General features: G+C 38.7%; 1 protein-coding gene across 5 annotated transcripts in view; it reads left to right on the top strand.

Annotated features, from left to right (window-relative positions):
• LOC121087643 (sodium channel protein type 5 subunit alpha-like) overlaps positions 1-22,083 on the top strand; it is a 46,868-nt gene extending 24,785 nt beyond the window's left edge. For 4 of the 5 annotated variants that reach the window (XM_040592917.1, XM_040592914.1, XM_040592915.1 and 1 more), the window contains 14 exons: positions 294-494; positions 1,282-1,635; positions 3,347-3,784; positions 4,726-4,872; positions 5,977-6,097; positions 8,638-8,792; positions 9,475-9,648; positions 9,894-10,001; positions 11,694-11,972; positions 12,585-12,638; positions 14,446-14,583; positions 15,175-15,279; positions 15,673-15,943; positions 17,333-22,083. In XM_040592917.1, coding sequence (XP_040448851.1) covers positions 294-494; positions 1,282-1,635; positions 3,347-3,784; positions 4,726-4,872; positions 5,977-6,097; positions 8,638-8,792; positions 9,475-9,648; positions 9,894-10,001; positions 11,694-11,972; positions 12,585-12,638; positions 14,446-14,583; positions 15,175-15,279; positions 15,673-15,943; positions 17,333-18,528 — 3,741 coding nt within the window. In that variant the 3' untranslated portion in view covers positions 18,529-22,083. Of the gene's footprint in view, positions 1-293; positions 495-1,281; positions 1,636-3,346; positions 3,785-4,725; positions 4,873-5,976; positions 6,098-8,637; positions 8,793-9,474; positions 9,649-9,893; positions 10,002-11,693; positions 11,973-12,584; positions 12,639-14,445; positions 14,584-15,174; positions 15,280-15,672; positions 15,944-17,332 lie in introns of those variants that run through there. The other variant, XM_040592918.1, reaches the window with a different exon arrangement.
• Positions 22,084-23,036: the final 953 nt, after the last annotated feature.

Raw genomic sequence — 23,036 nt, 5'->3', positions numbered from 1 at the left:
GATGTTTTCACTTGAGACATAAATAACAACTGTAAAACTTAAAGATTAGTATACTCTGCACTTGTAAGCTCTAAATCCTGAATATGGACAAGTCCCAGATTTTATTGATAGGCTTCTAACACATTCCTGAGAAGGCAGAAACCAATCCTCTCATTTTAATTGAAAGTGCATTAAAAGTTCATAAAAATGGGGTTTGTTGACCTGTCCCTGAGTTTTATTTGTGGGAACATGATCTAAAGATAAGATAAATCCATGGCTACTATTAGGCTGATACTACTGTTTCTTTGTCACAGGTTTTTACAGGAATCTTCACTGCAGAAATGATCTTAAAGATCATCGCTCTAGATCCCTATCATTATTTTCAGCAGCCCTGGAATATTTTTGACAGTATAATTGTCACACTGAGTTTAATTGAACTGAGTTTACCCAAACACAGAGGCAAGAAAGAAAGGCGAAAAGGAGGAACCCTGTCAGTTTTACGATCCTTCAGGCTGGTAATGGCTCATGCTTACTCAGTTGTATAAAACTTCATGTTGTGAATATAATAGAGAATACTTCTATTGTTTGCGGCTGGGATGCAGGAATTTTATTTTTTTTTTAATATATTTTTTCCCCTCATCTTGGCACTAGAAATAGGAAATACACTCTTAAATTCCTTGTGACTACATATGGAGTTTAATGGCATATATATTTCTTTTGAATGTACTAAGAAATATTCAGAGGAAAAAATATTCCAGAGTAGACATGTTATGAAGCTGGTGCCAAAGATTAAAAAGTAACACAGGAAACAGGAGAAAAAGTGTCAGAGTGCAAATACAGAAAAAAACCAATACTTAGAAGACATGAAATGACATTTAGGTATTCATATAGTATACTGTGGACTGATTTAGATTTCTTTACTAAAAGATAGACTCCTTTTATAGTAATATAGCAGCTGATCTCCCAGCTTTGGTCCTTTGCGTTACATGTAAGTTACATACCATAATCTACATCAAGTGTGTTGTACAGATACCCACCTGTGGGGACCAAACGCTTACCAGGACCTTAAGCTGCCCTGGTTCTTGATGAGGTGGTTAATTTAGGTTTGCAATGCTGACCAGTCAAAAAAAAGAGAATTATTATCTACAAATATTCTTTAAAAAGTATTAGGGTCACTGTGGCACAAATATTACATTGCTGGAATAGTTCAGAATATCTAAAATGTTTTTTGCAGGATCTGAATGGTGCAAAGATGGGTTATCTCTACTGATGTCTAACACTATGTTTTATGTTGCTACACAGCTGAGGGTCTTCAAACTGGCAAAGTCCTGGCCTACTTTAAACACTCTAATTAAAATAATTGGTAACTCCCTGGGAGCACTGAGTAACCTGACCCTCGTCCTGGCAATCATCGTTTTCATTTTTGCTATAGTAGGGGTGCAACTTTTTGGGAGAAGCTATGGGGAGAACAGCCTTAAAATACACAAAGATGGCAAGCCACGCTGGCACATGATGGACTTTTTCCACTCATTCCTCGTCATTTTCCGAATTCTGTGTGGAGAATGGATCGAGACCATGTGGGACTGCATGGTGGTTGCTGAACAGCCACTGTGCCTGCTTGTTTTTCTGCTGGTCATGGTGATAGGAAATTTAGTGGTGAGTTTTCCAGTGTTTTCTACTCTTTGTCCTGTCCATGGTAGAATCTACTTAATTGCCATTTTGTCAACAGAAGGTAGTTTCCCTAAACACAGGTGGAAAAGTTACCTGTGTGTGTTACAGTCAGCAAAAGCCTCTTCTGCCTCTCCCTTTGAGCTGCTGTCCATATTTTTTCATTTTGTGTGCTTTTCACACAGCATCACTTGACCTTTTCATGTGGCAATGTGACAAGGAATATCTTTGCAGTAAATATGATACAGGAAACTATGTTTCTTCACATCTAGGGATTTGGATATAAATAATCAGTAAGGCTTATGGTTTACCTGCTGGAATTAATGGAGCTAAGTGCTTAAGTGCCTGTGGAAATCAATGTTTTTAATTTTTTTTTTTTTGTTAAGATCTTGTGCAAGTATTGAATTCTTCATCAGCAAATGGCATAATCTACACTCCTACCACTGAAATCAGGATTTTCTTTAATCACCACTAAGGACATTTACACCCAAGCGCTAGATGCTGCTGTGGTGTACCCTACACAGCCTCGCACACCGGTGCTGGGGTGGAAGGGACTGATTGCCTTCCTGGTCCTGTTCTGTGATTTCTTAATGCCCAAATAGTAAAATTTATTTTTTTCTTTACTAGCTTTGTTTCTCATGCCATTCTTAGTATCATTCATATACCAATCTTCCTGTAACTTGAGAAACTGCTGAAGAGAATTAATTTTAGGCAGCCCTTTATGGGAAATATCTGTTCTGTGGCTGAATCCCAAATCCCCGGGTTTAAAGTCCCATCTGTTCTACACCACAATGATTGATTTCAGCATGAAATGTTGTGAGTGGTACTCATATCATAGAACGTTAACTGTCAAACAATTAAGTGTTTAGCTTGTGCTCCTTGTCTAGGCTTTATTAGCAAAGGAAATAGAGAGGTATCGGAGAGTGAGATCTATTCCAGCCTAAGGTCAATACCTAAGACGGATGGGATGAATTGGCCTCCAGAGGACTAATGCTCTCCACTGCCTGTGGTCCCTGGATGACTCGGGGGTGTTATCTGCCCTGTTCTGACACAATAAAAATTAAGATACCTGGATCCCAAACTGAAGCACTAGGAAAAAAATTAAATTTTCCCTTAAAAAAACCCGAACAACAAAAACAAGAAAAAAAGGGGGGGGGGGGGGGGGGGGAAGAAAGTGAGGTTTATAAATTCTTCTGTTTAAATGTACTCAAAAGCAGGGAGGAAACTTCTCTTTGAACTTCTCTTGATTTTGATTTTTGTCACAGTATTGCAGCTTTGATGGAATTGCTGGGCCTGAATCTGATCACACAGGATTTTGGAAGTAGATCTGCAGAGGCCTGATTTAATTCCATTTGGAAGTAGGAAGAGACATTATTACACGGACAACCCATAACCATGATCTTGGTTACTATTATAAACAATAGGAAATTATTTCGGCCAAATAATGCATTTGGCATGCACAGATCTGGTTTAGCTACTGTTGTAGGTAACTCGTTGGGGGCAGATTGAACTTTCTGAGGGAGACATTCACTTCATTGAGCACTGTGTCATCAGTCATAGTCCTTTCATTATTACCTTGTTTCGGTTTGCTCGGTAAGACTGAACGTTGAGAGCGTCTCTGCTCTCCAAAGTTAGAATTCAGATTCCTGAAGGTTGCTTTCCTGACTTTTACTTCTATTGTTATTCCAATAACTTTCAGGTTCTCAACCTTTTCATTGCACTACTGCTGAATTCCTTCAGTACTGATTGTCTCCAGACAGCAGAGGATGACAGAGAGATGAACAATCTTCGGATTGCCTTTGCTCGGATCCACAAAGGATTTCAGTTTATGAAGAGCGTGACACGGGACACCTGCTGTGGAAAGCTGATGCGTGTAAAGAGAGCGCACAGGAAGAAAATCAAACTGCCTGCACAGAAGCCACTTGGGTTTAAGTGTGAAGAAAAGAAAAATTGTAAAGAGAATTACAATAATGAATGGGTTGAGAAATATGGGGACAAATGCTCAGGTCTTGAAGATTTTGTTACTGGTCCCGATGTATTTGTTTGTGTCCCTATTGCTGAGGCAGAGGATACGAGTGAGGGTTTTGAAGATGATGATAAACTGAGCACATTTACAGACACAGAATACAGCAAACAGGTAATTAATTTCTTTCTTTGTGTTGGAACAGTAGAATCATATCTATATATTGAGGGATGCATGCATGATAGAAGACTGTCTCTAGCAGAACAGGGCGGCATATGTTGATATGTTTCTAGAGAGCTGCCAAATTTTGAACTAGAACCAAAAGTATGAATGTTTAGAGCAAGGGTAAGTTATCACTTGGAGCCTTTCAAAATCAAGACTCTTTCATGGTCTTAAAAGAAAGACCAAAAATTGTTGGGCTCACTGCAGGAAATCCTAACTGACATGGTATGTTACACACAAGTAATTACATAGTCCATAGATTGTCCATAGATAATTGTGGCAGTCCTTGGTGAACTTGGAATTTTTATGTAAAAATTTATGTCAATAATGCCAACTTTTGGCATTATTTACATAACAGACCAAAAATGTATGTTCTGCATAAAGAACATTATCATGGACTAATGACACAGATGTATAGCTCTGGCCCATTCTTTACATTGGCCCTTGCTGTGTGTAGTATGTAATAATGAGAAGAAGCTAGAAAGATTAAGTATGGAGTGGCCCTATTAAGGTCATGTTTCTTATGTGATAACATATATTATCCTACTTCTTTACGTTCTCTGAATTTTTCTGTTTTATTTGAACCCTAGGAGATTGATGTCCTGGTCTCAAGATTTCCCACCTTAAGTTTCCATCTTAATTCTTGTGCAAAAATTCTCACTTAACTTTTGACTTTGTCGACTATTCCTTGGTTTACTATGTGCCCATTGGGGAAAACTTCTTTTTCTCTATCCTTAGGTAAAACCAGACACTCAAAATCATCACATCTTATGACTTCTGTCTGGACACTCCCACTTCAAATGAAATGCATGTCTTATCTGCCTTTCCCTTCCAACTTGTCTGCCCCCTAAAAAGGGAAAAGAAACCCCTTCTAATGCATGGATTATTTTCAGGATGAAAATCACCTGAGGCAAAGGGGAGAAAGAGGGAAGAATTCAGGCAGCTGGAGTAAAGGATCAGGATTTTCCTCCGAAGAGTTCAGTGTGCTTTACCTAGGAAAGGATAGGAAGGTTGAACCGTCAACACCGGAACAAAAAGAGGTAACTTTTTTTTTTTCTATGGCATTGACTTTCCAGTAGTGGTCAAGCATGGATGCGTTCCTGTTCAAGGATTTGCTGGAGTTCAGTGGCAGCAGCAGCTCTGCCTGGTTAACGATGGAGCCAGAATGCTGTGAGTGAAATCAAAGCCGCGCTAGGTTTCTAGGTATTGATTTTCAAGAAAAATGTATGTATAGGAAAGAGTGTTTAGAAATAGAAAAACTACAAAATCATTTGATTCAAATAAATAATTTATAAAATTCTCTCTGCTACTTTCTGTTTGTTGAAATCTGAGTCCACAAAAAAAAAAAAAAAAAGAGAGGAGGAAGAAGGGGGAAAAAAAAAGGCGTTAAAAGAGAGAGATGCTTCCAAGTGGGAAATTCCAGCAAGTCTGCCTGTGTCCAAAGTATCTTAGTTTCAAGAAATGTAATACTTTAAATGAGTTTCTCACTATGACATTAAAGACAGTACTTGCTATTTAACAATATTTTTGGAATAATTTTGAATAAAGAATGCTTTGAAGAAAGTAACAAATAGCAATACACTCGAACGAGCATAGGGTAAGTAATTTGTAACAAACTGCTTGCTCACCATACATTATATATGGTGTAATTGGATAGCAAAAAGCTTTGTAAGTGGAGAATATATGATATAATTCTAATTTCTACTCCATAAATGCAATCACTGGTGTTTGGTTCCTCACACAATAGTAGACATATTTATCTGGTTCTCCTGTTTGAATGCATCCTTCTATGATTTCATGTGTTTAATCCAATTCATGGTTTATCCTGCTTTGAGGACTACATATATATACATATATTTATAAGGAATTCAAAACCTCTCCAATTTACCGGCTTATTAGGCAGTTACATCTGGTTTGCATAGATAGATATCGTAATCGGATAGCTTTGGCCCCTGTTTGGATGGATCTATTGGTGCTTCTAAGCTCATATACTTCTGAAATCACAAAGTTTGTTCCCTTACCAACGCTACTTGCAGTATTAGTACATAGCCAAGTTTTAATTTTGAGTTTTATTTGTTCATAGATTAATTTATTTGGAGCTGAATGTAGAAAGAATCAATACCTGATCTTATTTTGTTCGGTAGTTTGACAGTGTCAGCTCTTCTGAAGGCAGCACAGTGGATCTGACAAATCCTGAAGATCTTTTGAGGCAGATTCCAGAGTTTGCTGAAGACAGCAAGACTCCGGAAAAATGTTTTCCAGAAGGTAAGGCTCTCATAGTTTCACCACTATGGAGGGTCAAAATCTAACTTTTTTCTCTAGTGATGCTCAGCTAATAGGGGCAGATTATTTTCAGTTAACTTCAGTTATCTGGAAATTGGGTAAATAGTCCAAGTCATTGTCCCTCTCTAGTCAACAGAGAGATGTGACAGCTGAAAAATAACCCCCCTTCCTCTTAAAGCTAATTTCTAATATGCTGAAAAATAACGCCCCTTCCTCTTAAAGCTAATTCCAAGACTGGGACCCAGGCAGTGGCATAGACCCAATCCCCAAAAATGAGGCTATTATAGTGAAGTGAGATGAATTTCACTCTGTTGGAAAGAGTCCAAGTCACTTTTAGGTGTTTAACATAAGAGAAGGGGCTGTGTCAGGTCTCACCTGACAACGGCCACAGGAACAAGGCACTTGGCACATCAGATTTATTAATGCTTTGCAACAGGTTAGATGTTTATTTGCCAAATAGCATTTCATGAATGATCTCTGTAAAAAAACTAAGGAGTGAAGTAAGCAGAGAGAAGCTGCTAGGATGAAGCTGAATTTCTGTAGGGTGATAATCTGGGAATCCCTTTTCAAATCCTCATACAGCATCTATCTTTACAAGTTGTTATGGGATGTGTTTAGTGCTTTTACGAATTCTTCCTACCCTCACACCTGTAACAACATGTCATTCTCATAAGATGCAAAGAAATGGCTCTTGACACTTTCCCCCAAATAACCATCACTACTGAAGGCCAGTGATAATTGCTGCACTCTCAGCTTTCCTCCTCCACCTTCCTCCTCCTCCCGTCCCAAAGGCAGAGCCTTTCTGTCATTACTGCCTCCCCATTCAGGCACTCCTGGAGATCTTATCTGATGAGAACATGGATAAATCAAATCTGGCTGTAATTACTCCTGTCTCTTAATTGCCCTGTTCTACAGAGCCGGGGCCTTTCCCCACCCCCCCTCCCTGTTTGTGGGTTTTTTTCCTCCCCCCCCCCCCCTTGGGTCAATAAAACCTCTAATGCACAGTTTTATAACTGAATGAAAAACAGAGAAGCATGCAGAAATTATTTCAAGCTAGAAAGGTGTTGTACCTGAATGCAAAGTATTCTCTGTGGAGTAACAATATATGTTTTGCTATTGTTAAACACAATAAGTCCTGAAAGAGATCCACCATCTCTCTGATGTCTCCAGACAAGTAGGCAAATGCTGAATTAATAGTACAGATGTCAGATTTCTGAGCTACATTTTCTTTTCTAAACTACTTTATCAATGGCATTTTTTGCCATTACAGCTGTTAGAAAAAAGAAATATATATATGTATGTATTTTTTTTTTCCTTTTTCTTTCTCTACTACAGAAAAGAAATGTGACATTTCTGGTTTTGTGGTCTGTAGTCCTAGGCTGGAGTGTGCCTGCTGTGGCCAAACTGTTAGAGAGCTCGACTGAAGGCACGGCAAAGCAAAAAAAAAAAAAATAAAAAAAAATAACACAGATAGTCCCTGTCTTATGCGAGTGCCATTCCTGCCTCATCTTGAGTCCCAGATCCACGTTACTGGGGAAACTGGGATTACTGAAAGAAAAATGATCAGAATTTTCCACAGATATGATAGAATATTTATATATATATATATGATACTATATAGAGTTATGTATATATGATACTAATATGTGTATAAGATATCATGTATATATATATGACACATTCATATTTTTTTCCGTGCTTGGAAATGACAGAAACCTTCTAACTTACACTTTTTTTTGTCATAATGAAAACAGGAATTAGCATAGACCCCATACCAAGGAAAATGGTAGCCATAGACCCCATACCAAGGAAAATGGTAGCCAAAGTGAGTTAATTCTTGGCAAAAATAATAATTAATCAAACCCAGGATTTTGTAACGAGGTGGTCGGGAAACATGAGGTGGCTCTGGCATCGTTGTCTGTTACAAGAAATAATGTGGTGAGCCTGAAAGGAGGGTCTCCCTTTATGGAACCAATGTGTCAGCTAGAATATGACATATTCTTTCAGGTTATATCATATATAATCAGCCACTCCACACATCCAGAAGCAAATAATTAAATGAATTGACCTTGCAAGGTAAGGTATAATGCTGCAGTATCGAAGACAACTGTTTACCTTCTCTGTCTCCAAGCCTCGTTGTTCTGGGGTATCCCGTCACTGCTTTGCAAGCAGCGTGCAGAAACTGAGAAAGGCTTTTGTGACATGCTTCCCCTGGCCCCGAATTTTTGTGTGCACAAACAGGAGCTCAGTGAGAGTGTCCACTGCCTCAGAAATATCTTGAAACAATGGAAAGCTGTCCAAAGGGGCTCCACCTATTTTATATGTATACATATATATATATATATGAGTTAAGGCAAAAAAAATTATGTTTCCTATTTTCTCATGGCAAAACATGAAAAACAACCAACAATGATGCAGTCAATGTGACCATTGACTTTTCCCTGCCCCCAGTTGTTTCTTAAGCAACCCTTCACATGCATGCACGTTCCTTCCATGCATTCATCGCTGTCTCTCACTTTCAGGTTGTGTTCGATACTTTCGTTGTTATGTGGGCAGTGCCATAAAGTTTGGAGGAGAAACATGGTGGAATCTGAGAAGTACCTGCTACCAGATTGTTGAACACTCCTGGTTTGAATCCTTTATCATATTCATGATTCTTCTGAGCAGTGGAGCCCTGGTTAGTGTAGCAGTTTAATGTATTTCTTTAGAAGCACTTTTAGCTTTAATTTGCACACAGATAAGTTGTTTCGGGGTTTTTTTTTTTTTTTTTTTTTTTTTAAGAAGACACAGCAAATATCTTTTAACTCAGAAGAAAAACAGAAGCAGCTTCACATAGCAGTCATTTATTCATTATTATAATTATTGCAGATACATTATTCATATTATTAAAATTTACAAGAGATCATGACCAAAGCTAAAAACACATAAATCTCAGAAGCTGTCCTGTTCTGGCTATATACTGGATTTTTCTCAGGATGTTATTTCACAGATATGAAATACAAAGGAACTTTTATATCATTGCAACAAATAAATGACTCTTAATGCTTGGAAAAAATAGTACTTAGTTCTCTTCAATGTATAATCTTCTTGAAAAAAATTTCTAAAAATATATACTTTCCTCCTAGGATTCCAGTGTGCATGATGTGTGTGTTTTCACAGGGCTGTACTATAGAGAGAAAAAGAAAGAGAAGGGACAGGGAGAATTACATGTTTATCAGCTGACACAGATTTGAGTAGAAGATTGCATTCAGATCTGTGTGAAAACATAATGAATGACAAAGGGGTCTTAAAGATCTGGACTTTCATTTTATAAAGCTCATCTCTGATTTTTGCCATTTATCTGTATATTATGATTTCAGACCTTCGAAGACATTTATATAAATGAGAGAAGAAGCATTAAAATTATGTTGGCATTTCTTGACAAAATGTTCACTTTCATCTTTGTCCTGGAGATGCTCCTGAAATGGGTGGCTTATGGCTTTAAGAAGTATTTCACCAATGCCTGGTGCTGGCTGGACTTCCTCATCGTAGGCGTAAGTTCTGCCTTTGGTGTTCCTATGCAGGTCGTGACACAGGATGTAGTAGCAGAGTTGCACATTATTTTCTGGATGCAAATTTAGGACAGTAGTACTCTTACCTTGTTTAATGATGGTTTCAGGATATTGCACTATGGGCACTGAAAATATGGGGAGATGTAGGTTTGGGGTTTTTTTAAGCAGGATTAAAGGAAACGGATGTTCAGGACGTTGCTAATACTTTCTTTTATCTTCCCATTCAGGTCTCTTTAGTAAACCTCTTGGGCAGTTCATTTGACCCCATAAAATCTCTTAGGACTCTCCGAGCTCTGAGACCCTTAAGAGCATTGTCACGATTTGAGGGAATGAGGGTAAGAGTGACTATAAATTACAGCCTGTCAGTACTAATAGGCTCATAACAAGTTCATAACTCATAACTGTGTCTTTATGCAGCTCCCATGTCTATCCCAAGTTCAGTTTAGGACCTATAAAATGAATTTTTAAAAGGCACCTTTGCTGTGCTCCTCTGTTCTTGGCTGCTCCTTATATACTTTCCTCAAGTGATCAATCCTAAGTACCATTGAAACTAGAACTAGACTAAGCAGGCATTTGTTTCATTGCTGCTCAGTCATTCTAGTGTTCCTGTATTACTGAGATAGCCAAAAATAAAATAGACAATAAGAACTGTGAGCACAATTCTCATTTTTGCAGTCTCATAGCAAGCTAATTCAGAGGAAAGAATCGCCTGCCTTCTGCATGTTTTTTACTGGATTGATTTACAAAAACTTTACATTGTTAAGAGATACTTCACTCAAATTATTGCTCCCAATAGACTTACTCTTTCAAAAGGCAGGAGTGACTGTAGAATATTTGCTGCCTTTTCCCACCAAAGGAGCAGCTGGAACAATGTGAAGCTGCTGAGCGTTATTTACATTTAATTACAGATCTACCATTATGGAAATGCAGAGGAAGATTCCCTCAGCCATATGCAAAGCACATCTGTACCCTGCATTGTGGAACAGTGCGATACCCACAGTGGTATTTGAACAAAAGTCTGGTCTACAGAATATACTCCGGCATGCAAAAACAGGCGATAGAAATACATATGGCATCACTAACACACGCTTGCATGGGCGTGCAGTCTTAGTGGCACTGAGATGTAGATTGCTTTTGGATATCTTCTGGAAGCAAGACTGAAAGCTCTCTGGCTGTACTCTTGTCACCATGAAGGCAGAGAGAAATTGCAGTAAATTAATAAACAGAATGTATCCAAATCTCTGTGTCTGGAGTTAATTTTGGAACAAGTCCTACCATACTTTCTCTCTTGCTATGCAGAATGTGTGTGACACAGTCTCCAAAAACCTTCCAAAAAGTTTTTTTAATTTTTCTTCTGGTCCATCAAGTTCTTCTTTGCTACCTGATGGCTGAGTTCACTGCCTTCACTGTGAGACTCGGAGATCTATTCTCATCATTTCCTTACACTGCCCCATTTTATGAGTTGATCCGTTGGTTCCCAGTATGCACTTAAATCCTAGGTAGACATTTTCTGTGATTGTACAGCATCTAGCACAAAAGAAGTACCTACCTCATGGTTAAACAATCACAATCCACTGAACATAACAGATCTCGCAAAATACTAGCAGAGAGTTGTTACTGGTTCTTTTAAAAACTACTTTCTACGGTCTTAATATACAGCGCTCTGCAGTGGTGCTTATGGCTAAATACTTCAGAAATTTTATTTTATAAAAGTTTGAAACAAAGAAAACATGCCCCACTCCAAACTCAAGGGAAAGCCATCAAAAGAGGATGGAATCACATTGTACTATGCTCATGTGGTTGTGGCTCACAGCAGCCCAAAAAGTATCAACTGTTCTTTGAAAAGCTGAAGTGATACCGTGGGCCTTTGAATTGTTGCTCAAGGTATCCCTGCCAGCTGTGATTTGTGTTTACATGGAAAACAGGTTTCTGTTTGCTGAGGTGACAAAGTGACTGCTTAATGCACTGAGGAGATACTGGCACTCATCTTTGTTTAAGTGTATTTTTCCTCTCCCATTTCATCCAAGGTGGTGGTTAATGCTCTCGTGGGAGCCATCCCTTCCATCATGAATGTTCTGCTCGTCTGCCTCATCTTCTGGCTTATCTTTAGCATCATGGGAGTGAACCTGTTTGCTGGGAAGTTTGGGAAATGTGTCAATCTGACAGAAGAATATTCAGAATTAAATACTTCAATCAATGACATAACAGACTGTAAAATGAATAACAACACAGGAAAAATATTCTGGGTCAATGTTAAAGTCAACTTTGATAACGTTGGTTCTGGCTACCTGGCTCTTCTTCAGGTGGTAAGTGTGGCTTGCCTTCACTAGCCGGCACCACGTCAGACGGGCTCAACCTCCTGCGAGCTCCTAACTCATCTCCGTGGGTGATGGAAAGCAGCTTGCTCTTCCTTTGTAGCTGGCTGTTCAAACAGCAGTGCTCTTTGTGCCCACAAATGGAAAAATGGGCACAAGTTAGACCCCACTGTGATTTTCCAGGTGTTAAAGTCAGCATCTGGTGAACAAGTGCTTTTTCAGCCTCCAGCAGGTTCATGAGCCTGAGAGCTGGAGTCAATCTCAGAAGGAAATCTGAGGCAAATACTGACCTAATCTGCCAAAATGCAGATTTCTTCTGCCAGGGGGATTGTAAGGCCTTTAGTAGACCATGCTAAAGAAGATTTGCTCTGTCGGCACCCTAGGGCATGTTCTGTCCCACCCTAGCAAGCTTTCACATCCTGATTAGGCTGAGAATGCCACACAGACAACAGGGACAAGTTTTCCTAAAGTCAGAGCTTGGTGCTTTGTGTGTGTGACCATACCAAAGGCTCTTACTGCAGTCAGTGTCATTTGGATGTTGCAAATTATGTGAAGACTTTTACCCTGAAAGTTGAACACGTTTTCCATAACCTCTCATTCTAGGCAACATTCAAAGGGTGGATGGAGATCATGTATGCTGCAGTAGATTCACGAGAGGTCAGTTGCTATATTCAAACCATATTTTTCGTTAGTGCTACTACATTCTGCAAAAGCGTTATGATTTTTGCACTTTTATGTCTGCTGTTTGTCTGTGCTAGATCTTTCCAGTAATTATTTTTATCAGCTGTGTATGTATACTATAAGCATACTCATAGTATTCTAAAGTCAAAGTATCCTGTTGTAATGGAGAGGGGTTCAACTCCAGATCCACCCACGTAAATGCAGTTACCTATAGTGTAAGGTCTCCATGTGGGTTCACCTCCAAGTGCCCTCTGTGGTTAATGGAAATCTAGTCCATGTGCACAGAGGGATCTAGGGAGCGTTTCAGCTTACCCGGCATATCTATATTGTTCAGCAGAGCGCCTCTTTACACTGAGTGGACTCTACAAATAACTGGATGTCCATTAGCAGGGGAGTTGAGAGTTCCCACTCACATGGTGGTACCTGCCTTCACATATCATCTTTTATGAAACTCAAGCCTGGAGTAAACCTGAATGCATTATAGAAACATAGTTTCAAGTCCACTTCAAAACACAAAACCAAACTTCATCAAGAATTAAGCTATTGTGGCTAAGCAACCATTTAAAATACTTTTGTCAGGCATGGCTAGCACTACTTTGCCTACTCTTCATATTGTCAGTAGTGTTTGCTGTCTTATCAGAAGTATCATCCAATGTTATACAGAACAAAGTGGTATGTCTTTGGAGGAAATGAGTTTTGAAATGAAGAGGCTATCTTAATTTAATCATGAGTCCAAAAGTATCAAATAATTTAAAAAGTAACCACATATGAAAATGGAGCTTTTTTGTGTTTCAATGGGGCTTTTTTCTTTCAACTTGAAAAACTATTTTTCTCGTTCTGGTTTTATTTTCATCCATAATAGCCATAGAAGAAGTTTTTGCTAAGATGAAAAAAACATATCTAGGCCAAGATTTTTAATGACAAGAGCTTGAAATTAGACTTCTAAATAATTTTCTTGATTTTTAAAGTGCTGAGCAATTTACAGCTCCTATTCTTATTGGAAGGAGCTGAACTGATGCTTCTGAAATACTTGTGAAAATCATGTCAAGAATGTCCACTTCAGTTACTGTTTCTATTGACGTTAGTAAGGGGTCAATCAATTGCAAATGGTAGGATTTTAAGTGAGGTTTGAAAAGAAAAAACCCACAACAATCAGCTTTTGTGGGGGAAGAAAAAAAAAGAAATTTAAAATAAAAATAAACCTCATTCACCGTTACAGACTAAGTTTCTCTCTACAGGTTTTTCAGTCCAAATATATTCAATATCAGCACGAATTAAATTATTCTGTTCTGCAATTATTTAGCCAGAAACTACACAAACAAACATTGTAAAAATAATACAATTTACAAGTTTTCATAATACAAACACTTTGTAGTCCTATTATTTTGAGCCATATTTTCTGGCTGGTTATCTCTCAGGTGGTGTGCTTGGTGTATAATTTTGTAAGGTTCAGGTTTAATTTCAAAAGGGATAGGAGTCAGCATCTGAGCAGTAATGTCACTGTGAGGTCCTAGAATTCTGTTGCATCTAGTAGTCACAGTATGAACATTACTTTCTTCCACCATTTCATTCCCCTTCCAAAAGCATTGTATACATATAATATTTTGTGTTATGCAGTATTGGTAATTTTAACCTATACCAATTTTGTCTGAATTAGCAATAGAACTGTAAATTTTATTTCCTCCTGGATTCAATTTGTGAGAGGATCTGCAATATGAAGATTATTCTGAATTGGGTCCACGTTGTTAATGGTCATTGTTTATGTTGCTTCTCATTCCTGTAGAAAAATGAACAGCCGCAAATGGAGCACAATCTATTTATGTATCTCTATTTTGTGATCTTCATCATCTTTGGATCTTTCTTTACCCTGAATCTCTTTGTTGGTGTTATTATTGACAACTTCAACCAACAAAAGAAAAAGATAAGTATATTGGTTGTGCTCCCAGGCACCTACTATATATACAGCAATCCTCTCTGTGGAGGTCCTTGCTATGCATAGTCTGAAACTTCCCTTGGCATTTACAAGAACATCAGTAATTAAGTTAGCAGAAGTAACACCCAGGGTGAGTAGTTTCTTTCTCCATTCTTTTCCCCTGTGACCTGAACACCTAGCTCTTTCCCAGCATTTTGAAGGCGATGACATGTTCCCAGCAGCCCCTTAAAATTTTGCTCCCTTTTGGGAACTGAACAGGACAGGAGACTCACTATTTAGAAAGTGGTCTGGTATATTTTGGATATTCAACAAGACCTGGATGTGGGAATCCAGGACTGTCCAGGTTTTCAGTAAGTCTTTTGTCTTCGTGCTTTCTGAGCTAGCTAGGTTTCACCCCAGGACTTCTCTGTGGATGGAATGTTTGTGCCACTGATTTTTTGGATACGGTTACACGTTATGAAAAGGGCTAGTACCAGCAAGATGTGACAAAGGAAGAAATGTTAGTTTCCAACATTTTAGACTTTGTAACTACAATAGCACAGGTTTCCCACCAAATAATAGTGAAATTTCTTTGTATACTTAGGTGGGGAAGATATCTTTATGACGGAAGAACAGAAAAAATATTACAATGCAATGAAAAAGTTGGGATCCAAGAAACCTCAAAAACCCATTCCAAGACCACTGGTAAGACTGAATTCTTCAAAATGAAAATGCATTGCAAAATTCACTGAAAAGCACATGTATATATATATTGCCTATAAATTATTTGTATTGTCTTTACATTGATACTCAGTGGTCTAAAGTCAATTCCATACCCCAAAGTTGCACTGAAAGTTTTTGCAGCTTAAATATTTATTAAGTTATCTGCATAAATGTTATTGGGCTTTATATTCACCTTGGAACTGATTAAACTTCAGAACAGGAAGAGATTTTAAGTGTCATTTTTATATTCTGCCTTTCTTAAATTTCTCTGAGTTTGCTATAGCTGACTGACTTTGTAACTCAAAAATTGGGACTGTTGGAAATACATATGGATGAATACTCCCAACTAATGCCAGATGTAATTTTTCCCTCTAGAACAGATACCAAGGGTTCCTTTTTGACATTGTAACACGCCAAGCCTTTGATGTTGTCGTCATGATTCTCATCTGCCTTAACATGATCACCATGATGGTGGAAACCTATGAACAAAGTGAAACGAAGACTCAGATCCTTAACAAAATAAATATACTCTTTGTTGCCATCTTTACTGCAGAATGTGTGCTGAAACTGGTGGCTCTGAGGCAGTACTATTTCTCAAATGCCTGGAACATATTTGATTTAGTTGTTGTGATAATGTCACTTATTGGTAAGTACAATTGGTTTGACAAGCCAATTATTATTCTTTTCAGAAAAAAAAATAGCTAAAATGTATCAACTGCAAATGGATGTTGAAATGGAAATCATAATACTGTAAAGCCTTGAGGAAAAAGTACTAAAAGCCCATTGTGAGTATATTAATATGAAATAAGTATATTCTTTTAATAAAAGCACAAGAAAATAAAAGGCAGTTGCCTTATGTGAAACCTTTCATAATGGTTCTTCAGATTGTTTTTTCCTAGTCTGAAAGGCAGAATGAATAACCCATCATACCAGCACCACTTTTTGTGACAATTTCCATTGTTACAGGTTTAGTGCCAACTAAGAAATCTTTGATCAGATAAAAACTGCTGGGTTTTGTCATCTGTGTTCGTAACAGAAAATTGAAATATATAGAGAATATGAAGTCTGGAATTAGATTACAGACTACAGAATTCAGTTTCTGGAAACTGAGGCATAGCTGGCTGAAAATAACGGTTCACACTGTGTAACAGGATAGAAAAGAACACAGGTATATTAGCTTTTATTTGGAGGGGTTGCGATGGAAGAATGGAGTAAAGAGCTTTTCTGCCAATTTAAACTTTCTGTCAATTTAACTATTCCTAGTGCCAGTACCGCCAAAATAGCAGACGGCATTTAGGGGAAGAAAAATATTGTATTTCTTTAGTATTATGTTTTGGGTAAGATTCCAGTAAGAATATAGTTCTTCCTTGAGAAATTAAATTCCTGGAATGAAAGTCCAAAAAAATGTATCCAAAACACCTAAACCTAGAGAAGCCAAAGCTTTTTGAGTGCTACTAGGTCTGTCATTTTTTTCATGTAAACTAAAGATAAAATAACATCCATGTTTAGCTATGCCTCTGAATGAACTATAAAGCCATTGTAGGGTGGCATGCACAACTTCTGTGTTCATTGGGTTTGCTCAGATGTATCTTGACTATATTACCTAAATGTTGACTAAGACATTGTTATTGTATCTTGTATTCTTAGTTCGGCTTTGTGATGTCAGTATTTGAAGTCACATTTAGAAAGTAAACACATAACCTGCACCTGCTGAAGCAGTCATGCAACCAGTGTCAGAGAAAACCATCAGCCAACGAGTGTCAGCTGGTGGGGATATTTCAAGTTGCGCATGGAAAGGTGCTTGCCATCCTCAGTGCAGCGGGTGCTATCTTCTGAGGGCTGAGGAACGCAGTTCATAACTGCTGATTTCTACAGCTTTTTTTTCAACTGTAACATCTATTAAAGGTTGTTCTTCTAGGGTCTTAGCACACATTTATGAGGTATTTTTCAGCTGTACAGCTATTATCATTTCATCCTACTTACTAGTTAAGCAGAAACGTGATGTTCTAACCACTTGTTATCCTTTCCATTTTAGCCCTACTGCTTTCTGGCATTGGTAAAGCACTTGAACATTTCTTACCGCCTACACTCTTCAGGGTCATTCGCTTGGCTCGGATTGGGCGAATACTGAGACTCATCCGGGCTGCCAAAGGAATTCGTACTCTGCTTTTTGCATTAATGATGTCCCTACCTGCTTTGTTCAACATTGGCCTCTTGCTTTTTCTGGTCATGTTCATTTATGCCATTTTTGGCATGGCTAACTTTGCCTATGTGAAGATGGAAGATGGCATTGATGATATTTTCAACTTCCAAACCTTTCCTAATAGCATGCTCTGTCTCTTCCAAATCACCACATCAGCTGGCTGGGATGGTCTTCTCAGTCCTATTTTAAACACTGGGCCACCGTTCTGTGATCCAGATGTACACGGTACTATAGGTGAATGTGGTAAACCTGCCATAGGTATTATTTATTTTGTAAGTTACATCATTATATCATTTCTCATAGTTGTAAATATGTATATAGCTGTTATTCTGGAGAATTTCAATGCTGCTACTGAAGAAAGTGCAGAGCCCTTAGGGGAAGATGACTTTGACATCTTTTATGAAATCTGGGAGAAGTTTGATCCTGAGGCAACTCAGTTTATAACTTTCTCTGCACTTTCAGACTTTGCAGATGCTCTGGCTGAACCTTTACGTGTACCAAAACCAAACAAAGTTGAACTCATAGCAATGGACCTGCCTATGGTCAGTGGAGACAGGATCCACTGCTTGGATATTTTGTTTGCTTTTACCAAAAGAGTGTTAGGAGATTCTGGGGAGCTGGATACTCTAAAAGTACAAATGGAGGAGAAGTTCATGGCTGCCAATCCGTCAAAAAAATCCTACGAGCCGATCTCTACTACACTCAGACACAGACAAGAGGAAGCATCTGCCACTGTCATCCAGCGTGCCTACAGGAGTCATTTGCTCCTGCGCTCCATAAAGCAAGCTTCTTACCTGTATCATCACAGAACTTGCAGTACTGACACTCTTGGAAGTGCTGCTCCAGAAAAAGAAGGACTTATTGCATCTATGATGGGTGAAAACTATGGTAGGAGTCCTGACAAGTCTGAAACGTCCTCAGCATCCTTTCCTCCATCATATGACAGTGTCACAAGAGCCAGTAGTGGCAATCTCATGGTTGAGAATGGAGAAATTACAGGTAATCAACAATCTCCAAACATTAAGTAGTTCATCGGTGACAATGTTGTTAAGAATATTTTTAAATGTTCACAGAAGCTGATATTGTAAATACATGTCAGCTGCGGCAGCCTCCCTATTAAACAGTCTGTTGATCGTGATCAGGTAACTCTGGTAGCTGCTAAATTGTAGCCTTTGGCTCTATGTACAGCTTTGTCTAATATTTACATGAGCAGAGAAAGGTTTTGGATCTGTTTGATCAAGGGCACCCCACTGCAAAGCAGGTCCCACAGTACCTGAGTGCTGCGGCATATTTGCAGCACTGATGGGTAATGTCTGCTGACATCACCCCCCGTGCAAGAAGCAAAGAAAAACCCAAGCACCACCAGATCTCCTGAAGAACAGAAAAAGGGATGTCGTGTTACATTGCTGAAGGGAAAGGAGCTAAAATTTACCCTTAGTCCATTCCTACTTGATACTCTTAATATAAAACTGTTAAACAAATGGCTGCTGATTTTTATTTTGTTTTTAATGTTTGGGGACTGATGCACCACAAACATAGCCACTGCATGATCCACAGATATGCCACAGTGTAGTGGACTTCTTTCAATATGATCGATTTACAGAATAGGTCATGGCATGTATGCTATTGTAGTTGTGTTACTGCAGCTTAATGAAATAAATACAACTCTTCGTATTACAGAAGTTGTACTCAGCTGAGTAAAACCTTGCTTTGTATTTTGTCTGTGAGGATTATGTTTTTTAACCTGTTTCCTCTGGCAGCAAGGTGAAGGCAGCCGTGCTGTGTGTCTATCAGTCACTCCGTAACAAATTGTGCTTGTTACATACTTTCCTCAAACTTTACAGAATGCTCAAATTTCATGCTCGAGTTCATGCTGCCAGTGTGGTAGAGAAGAGGGACAAAAATAAGCATTTCTAGTGGGGGGAAACTGTCACCATCACTTCAACCACTCCCTTAGACATCACAAACCCAGGCTGGGGAGCACCCCATGGGCCCCATCTGGACTGCCTTCGGTCATGGTGGTGAGCATCATCCATGGCCATGGAGTGAAGCCTTGACCTAAGGTAGATGTGTCCCATTGGTGTTAGGAGCCTTTCCCCCTTATGCTTGTACTTCTCTGATGGGAAGACCAGTTTTCTCTTGCCTGCAAAGAAAAGAATTCAAAATACGACTAATGTAGACAATTAGGAAATCTGTGTTGAAGCATTTCGCTGTGGGGTTAACATAAGACTAAGGATGTAATCATAAATTCTAATTCTCTTGAAACTGTGTGTGCACATAGTCTGTTGTGATCCTCACTGCATTTTCCTCGTAAAGTTCTTTATCTTCATGTCCTTAGTAGCTTGGGCTTCTCAAAAAACCACATGCCCAAACTGCACTGTCTTTTGTCTTTTGTACATGTACTTTGGAGATACTTCCAGCTGATGCACTTCACTGTCCAATGACTGTTGTGTTATCCTTTGTCATGCACTAGGCATAGTCATAAATTACCCTTGACATTTTAATTTCTCATTTAAACTTCAAACACATTACACACAAGCTAGCATAAGATGCTTTTTATTTTTCTTAGTTGCAAGGTTGTGGCTGTGTACTCGCTCTTGGATTTGGCAGGTTCTGGCAAGGCTTGGGTGAGCTTTTCCCTCCACACTGATTTCAGCCAGAAAGGACACTGGGTTTTGCAACTGAGTGGGACCTGGTGTACACTTTGCTTGCAACCTGCAGCAAGTTGCCTACTCTCTTCAACACCCCTTCTCTACGGTGGCAATTATATGTCCTGTCTTGTGTCACTTTCTTCTTCTCCTGTCTTTATCACCTCTTCAGATTGTGAGCATTTTGGACAGAAATTCTCTTTTACTATGAATGGTAAATTACACCTAACAATGAGACTGTTTTCAGTTAATACTCTCTGAACACTGATTGCAAATAAATAATATTTATAGTACTTTTTGATTTTCTCCATAGTATTCCCTTAGCTTCTCCTGGCCATTCCTGGCATCATAACATCTTTAGTTTTGACTAATAGTCCCTCAGATTTTAAGGTAGGTACAGTGAATCTGCATTATACCAGAGAAGTCAACAGCTCTGTGCCATTGGAACCCAGGGGCCTCTATCCCTTCATAATAAAAAAATAAAACAAACAATTACAAAATAATTTTAAAAATTAAATGGGTTTAGTTGTCTAAAATGATTGTTAAGCCACTTGCCCAGTTTGTGACCCACCACAGTTCAGGAGCTGACCACATGGTACTTGTGAGATGGTGTTTCCCAGCTCCAGCCTGTTCAATATCTGCTTCCCATGACATGTGGGGTCCATGGAGAAAGCAGGAATGAGCCACATACACCATTACCATCGATTTGGGTGTGCACAGAACAGTCCTGACATCACATCCACTCATGAGTTTATGCATTTAAACACATCGGTACCCGAAGGTAGTGCAACTTGTCTTGGCCAGTGTGTATGCCAGGAAGGGGCATTTTTGATGGTAAGACTAGTTTCTGGACAGTCAGCTGCATACAAGCCTCAATGAATTCCAGCTGTCTGGGAAGGCCACCCTGGAGCTGAGTCACAGCTCCACCAGTGTGGGAAATCGGATGCAAAAGATCTTTTGGTACCCTAAGCGAATTGTTTATTAGTGCAAGAAATGACAAGTACCCCCCTAGGGTGAATTTTACCTTTCTGCAGAAACACTTCTGAGTAAAGGTGATATCGTTTTGAGGAAGGCAAGTCTCTTGCCATGTTCTTTAATCCTTCTGCTTCTCCTCTGAACTCTCTCAATTTTGGATCCTACTGATGTCCATACTAAAATCCCGGTTTCTTGTGATGGCCATGTGGCATACTGTCTTGATTCCAGATGGATTGCTGTCCTTTTTGGTCATACTGAAGACTTTTTCACGTGCTTGCTCCCTTTTAGCTGCTATGCGAATGTTGCAGTAGCAGCCTGGTCTCTCCAACAGTTACCTCTTCCAAAATCTATGTATTTATTATTTATGAATTTTACCCCAATTACTAAATTTTTAAAAAGGTTATTAACAGAGGCAATGAAAACATGAGGTCTGAGAGCTTTTCCCTTTGACAGTCCATGAGAAACACCAGCTCAATAACATGATGGTTCTGTCTGTTCCTTTGATAGTGATGTAGCACAACAAATACTCCAATGAAGGACATGAGAATACCAGAATGACTGTAACTCTCTGTAGTGGGCTTGACTTCACTACCTAAAGCACACACATTTTTCACAGGTAATCAAAGTAAAGTAATGGAAAGAGCATGAATATTTGTACCCCAGTCAAAAGAGTTTGTTTTTTTTAAAAAAAGAAAGGACTACTGGGAACTAAACAAAAAAAAGCTACATTCTTCAGCAAAATTGAGGATCTGTAGCTAAGCTAGACTGACTTTACCATTAGAGACTGTCATTAATCATGGGACAATGTGGCTGATTTGTTTCAGTATTTCTCAGGTTTGGGGCAAATCAATGATACCGCATGGCATGAAACTTCTTGCACTTGAAATAAAAGAGAATTTTTTTCCTCCCATCCCTTTGCAGTTCAACAGTTGTGAACTAAAACTGGATCAAGTGCAGAGAAACAGTATAACTAGTGTATAACAATCTATGTTATGGAAAGATATATAACAATCTATGTTATGGAAATATATGTAACAATCTATGTTACGAAAGAAGATTAAAGTTTCGTTTGTTCAGCCTAGAAATAACGGTTGAGAGGATAAATCATAAATCTTAGTAAATAAGGCACATGGGAAAATATGGGAGAGGGAGCACTGTGTTTAAAAGAAAGACAAATAAAAAAGGGAAAAAATTACCCTGAAAATTAGAAGTGGCTTCTATTCTTTAGAGGATGGAGTCATGAAGTCACTTTGCAGCAGGAGCAGAGGAGCCAGTCCAACCCCAAGGTGAATAGTTCCACAGTTCTTCAAGGGATTATGTGCCTTGGCACTTTCAAGGGGATCTGTGACCCCTTGGCTCCTGCCCAAAACTCTCTGAATTTAATACAATTAAGACCGGGATCTACAACAGGACGGTGAAACTTGTTGAATGCTTCCTCCTAGTGGTTTTAGCTCAAAATGACATGTTCGAAGTGAAAAAAAAAAAAAAAAAAAAAAGCAGCAAAAACCAGAACACAGTTGTAGCCTCTATCTCAACTATAGAGATTGAAACCTAAAGAGATAAATAACTGGCTTATAAAGGAGTATTAGCAGCAAGCAGGGAGCTTAGAGGGCGTGGGAGGAAGAATTATGCTAAAAGAAAGTCACATTTTAAAGGTCAGAAAGTTAAATGAGTAAGAATTTCCAGTGTAAAAGAGAATCAGATCATGAATGGGAAGCTGAAGTAAATAACTCATATATACAAGAAAGAAGAAGAATAAATAAATAAGATGTGGAATGGGCTTAAAATGGGGCACAGATGAGGTTTTGGACAGCTTTAGGGTTAAAGATTATCTATACATGTATGATAAAGGTTAGGTAAACAGTCTCCTTCATTTTCAGTGAAGATGCTGTTCAATATGGGATTGTATTTTC

The sequence above is a fragment of the Falco naumanni genome, chromosome 4 (genome assembly GCF_017639655.2).
Source record: "Falco naumanni isolate bFalNau1 chromosome 4, bFalNau1.pat, whole genome shotgun sequence".
NCBI classification, from domain to species: domain Eukaryota; kingdom Metazoa; phylum Chordata; class Aves; order Falconiformes; family Falconidae; genus Falco; species Falco naumanni.
Note: the sequence above shows the minus strand (reverse complement) of the source record. Positions and strands in the feature narration are given on the sequence as shown.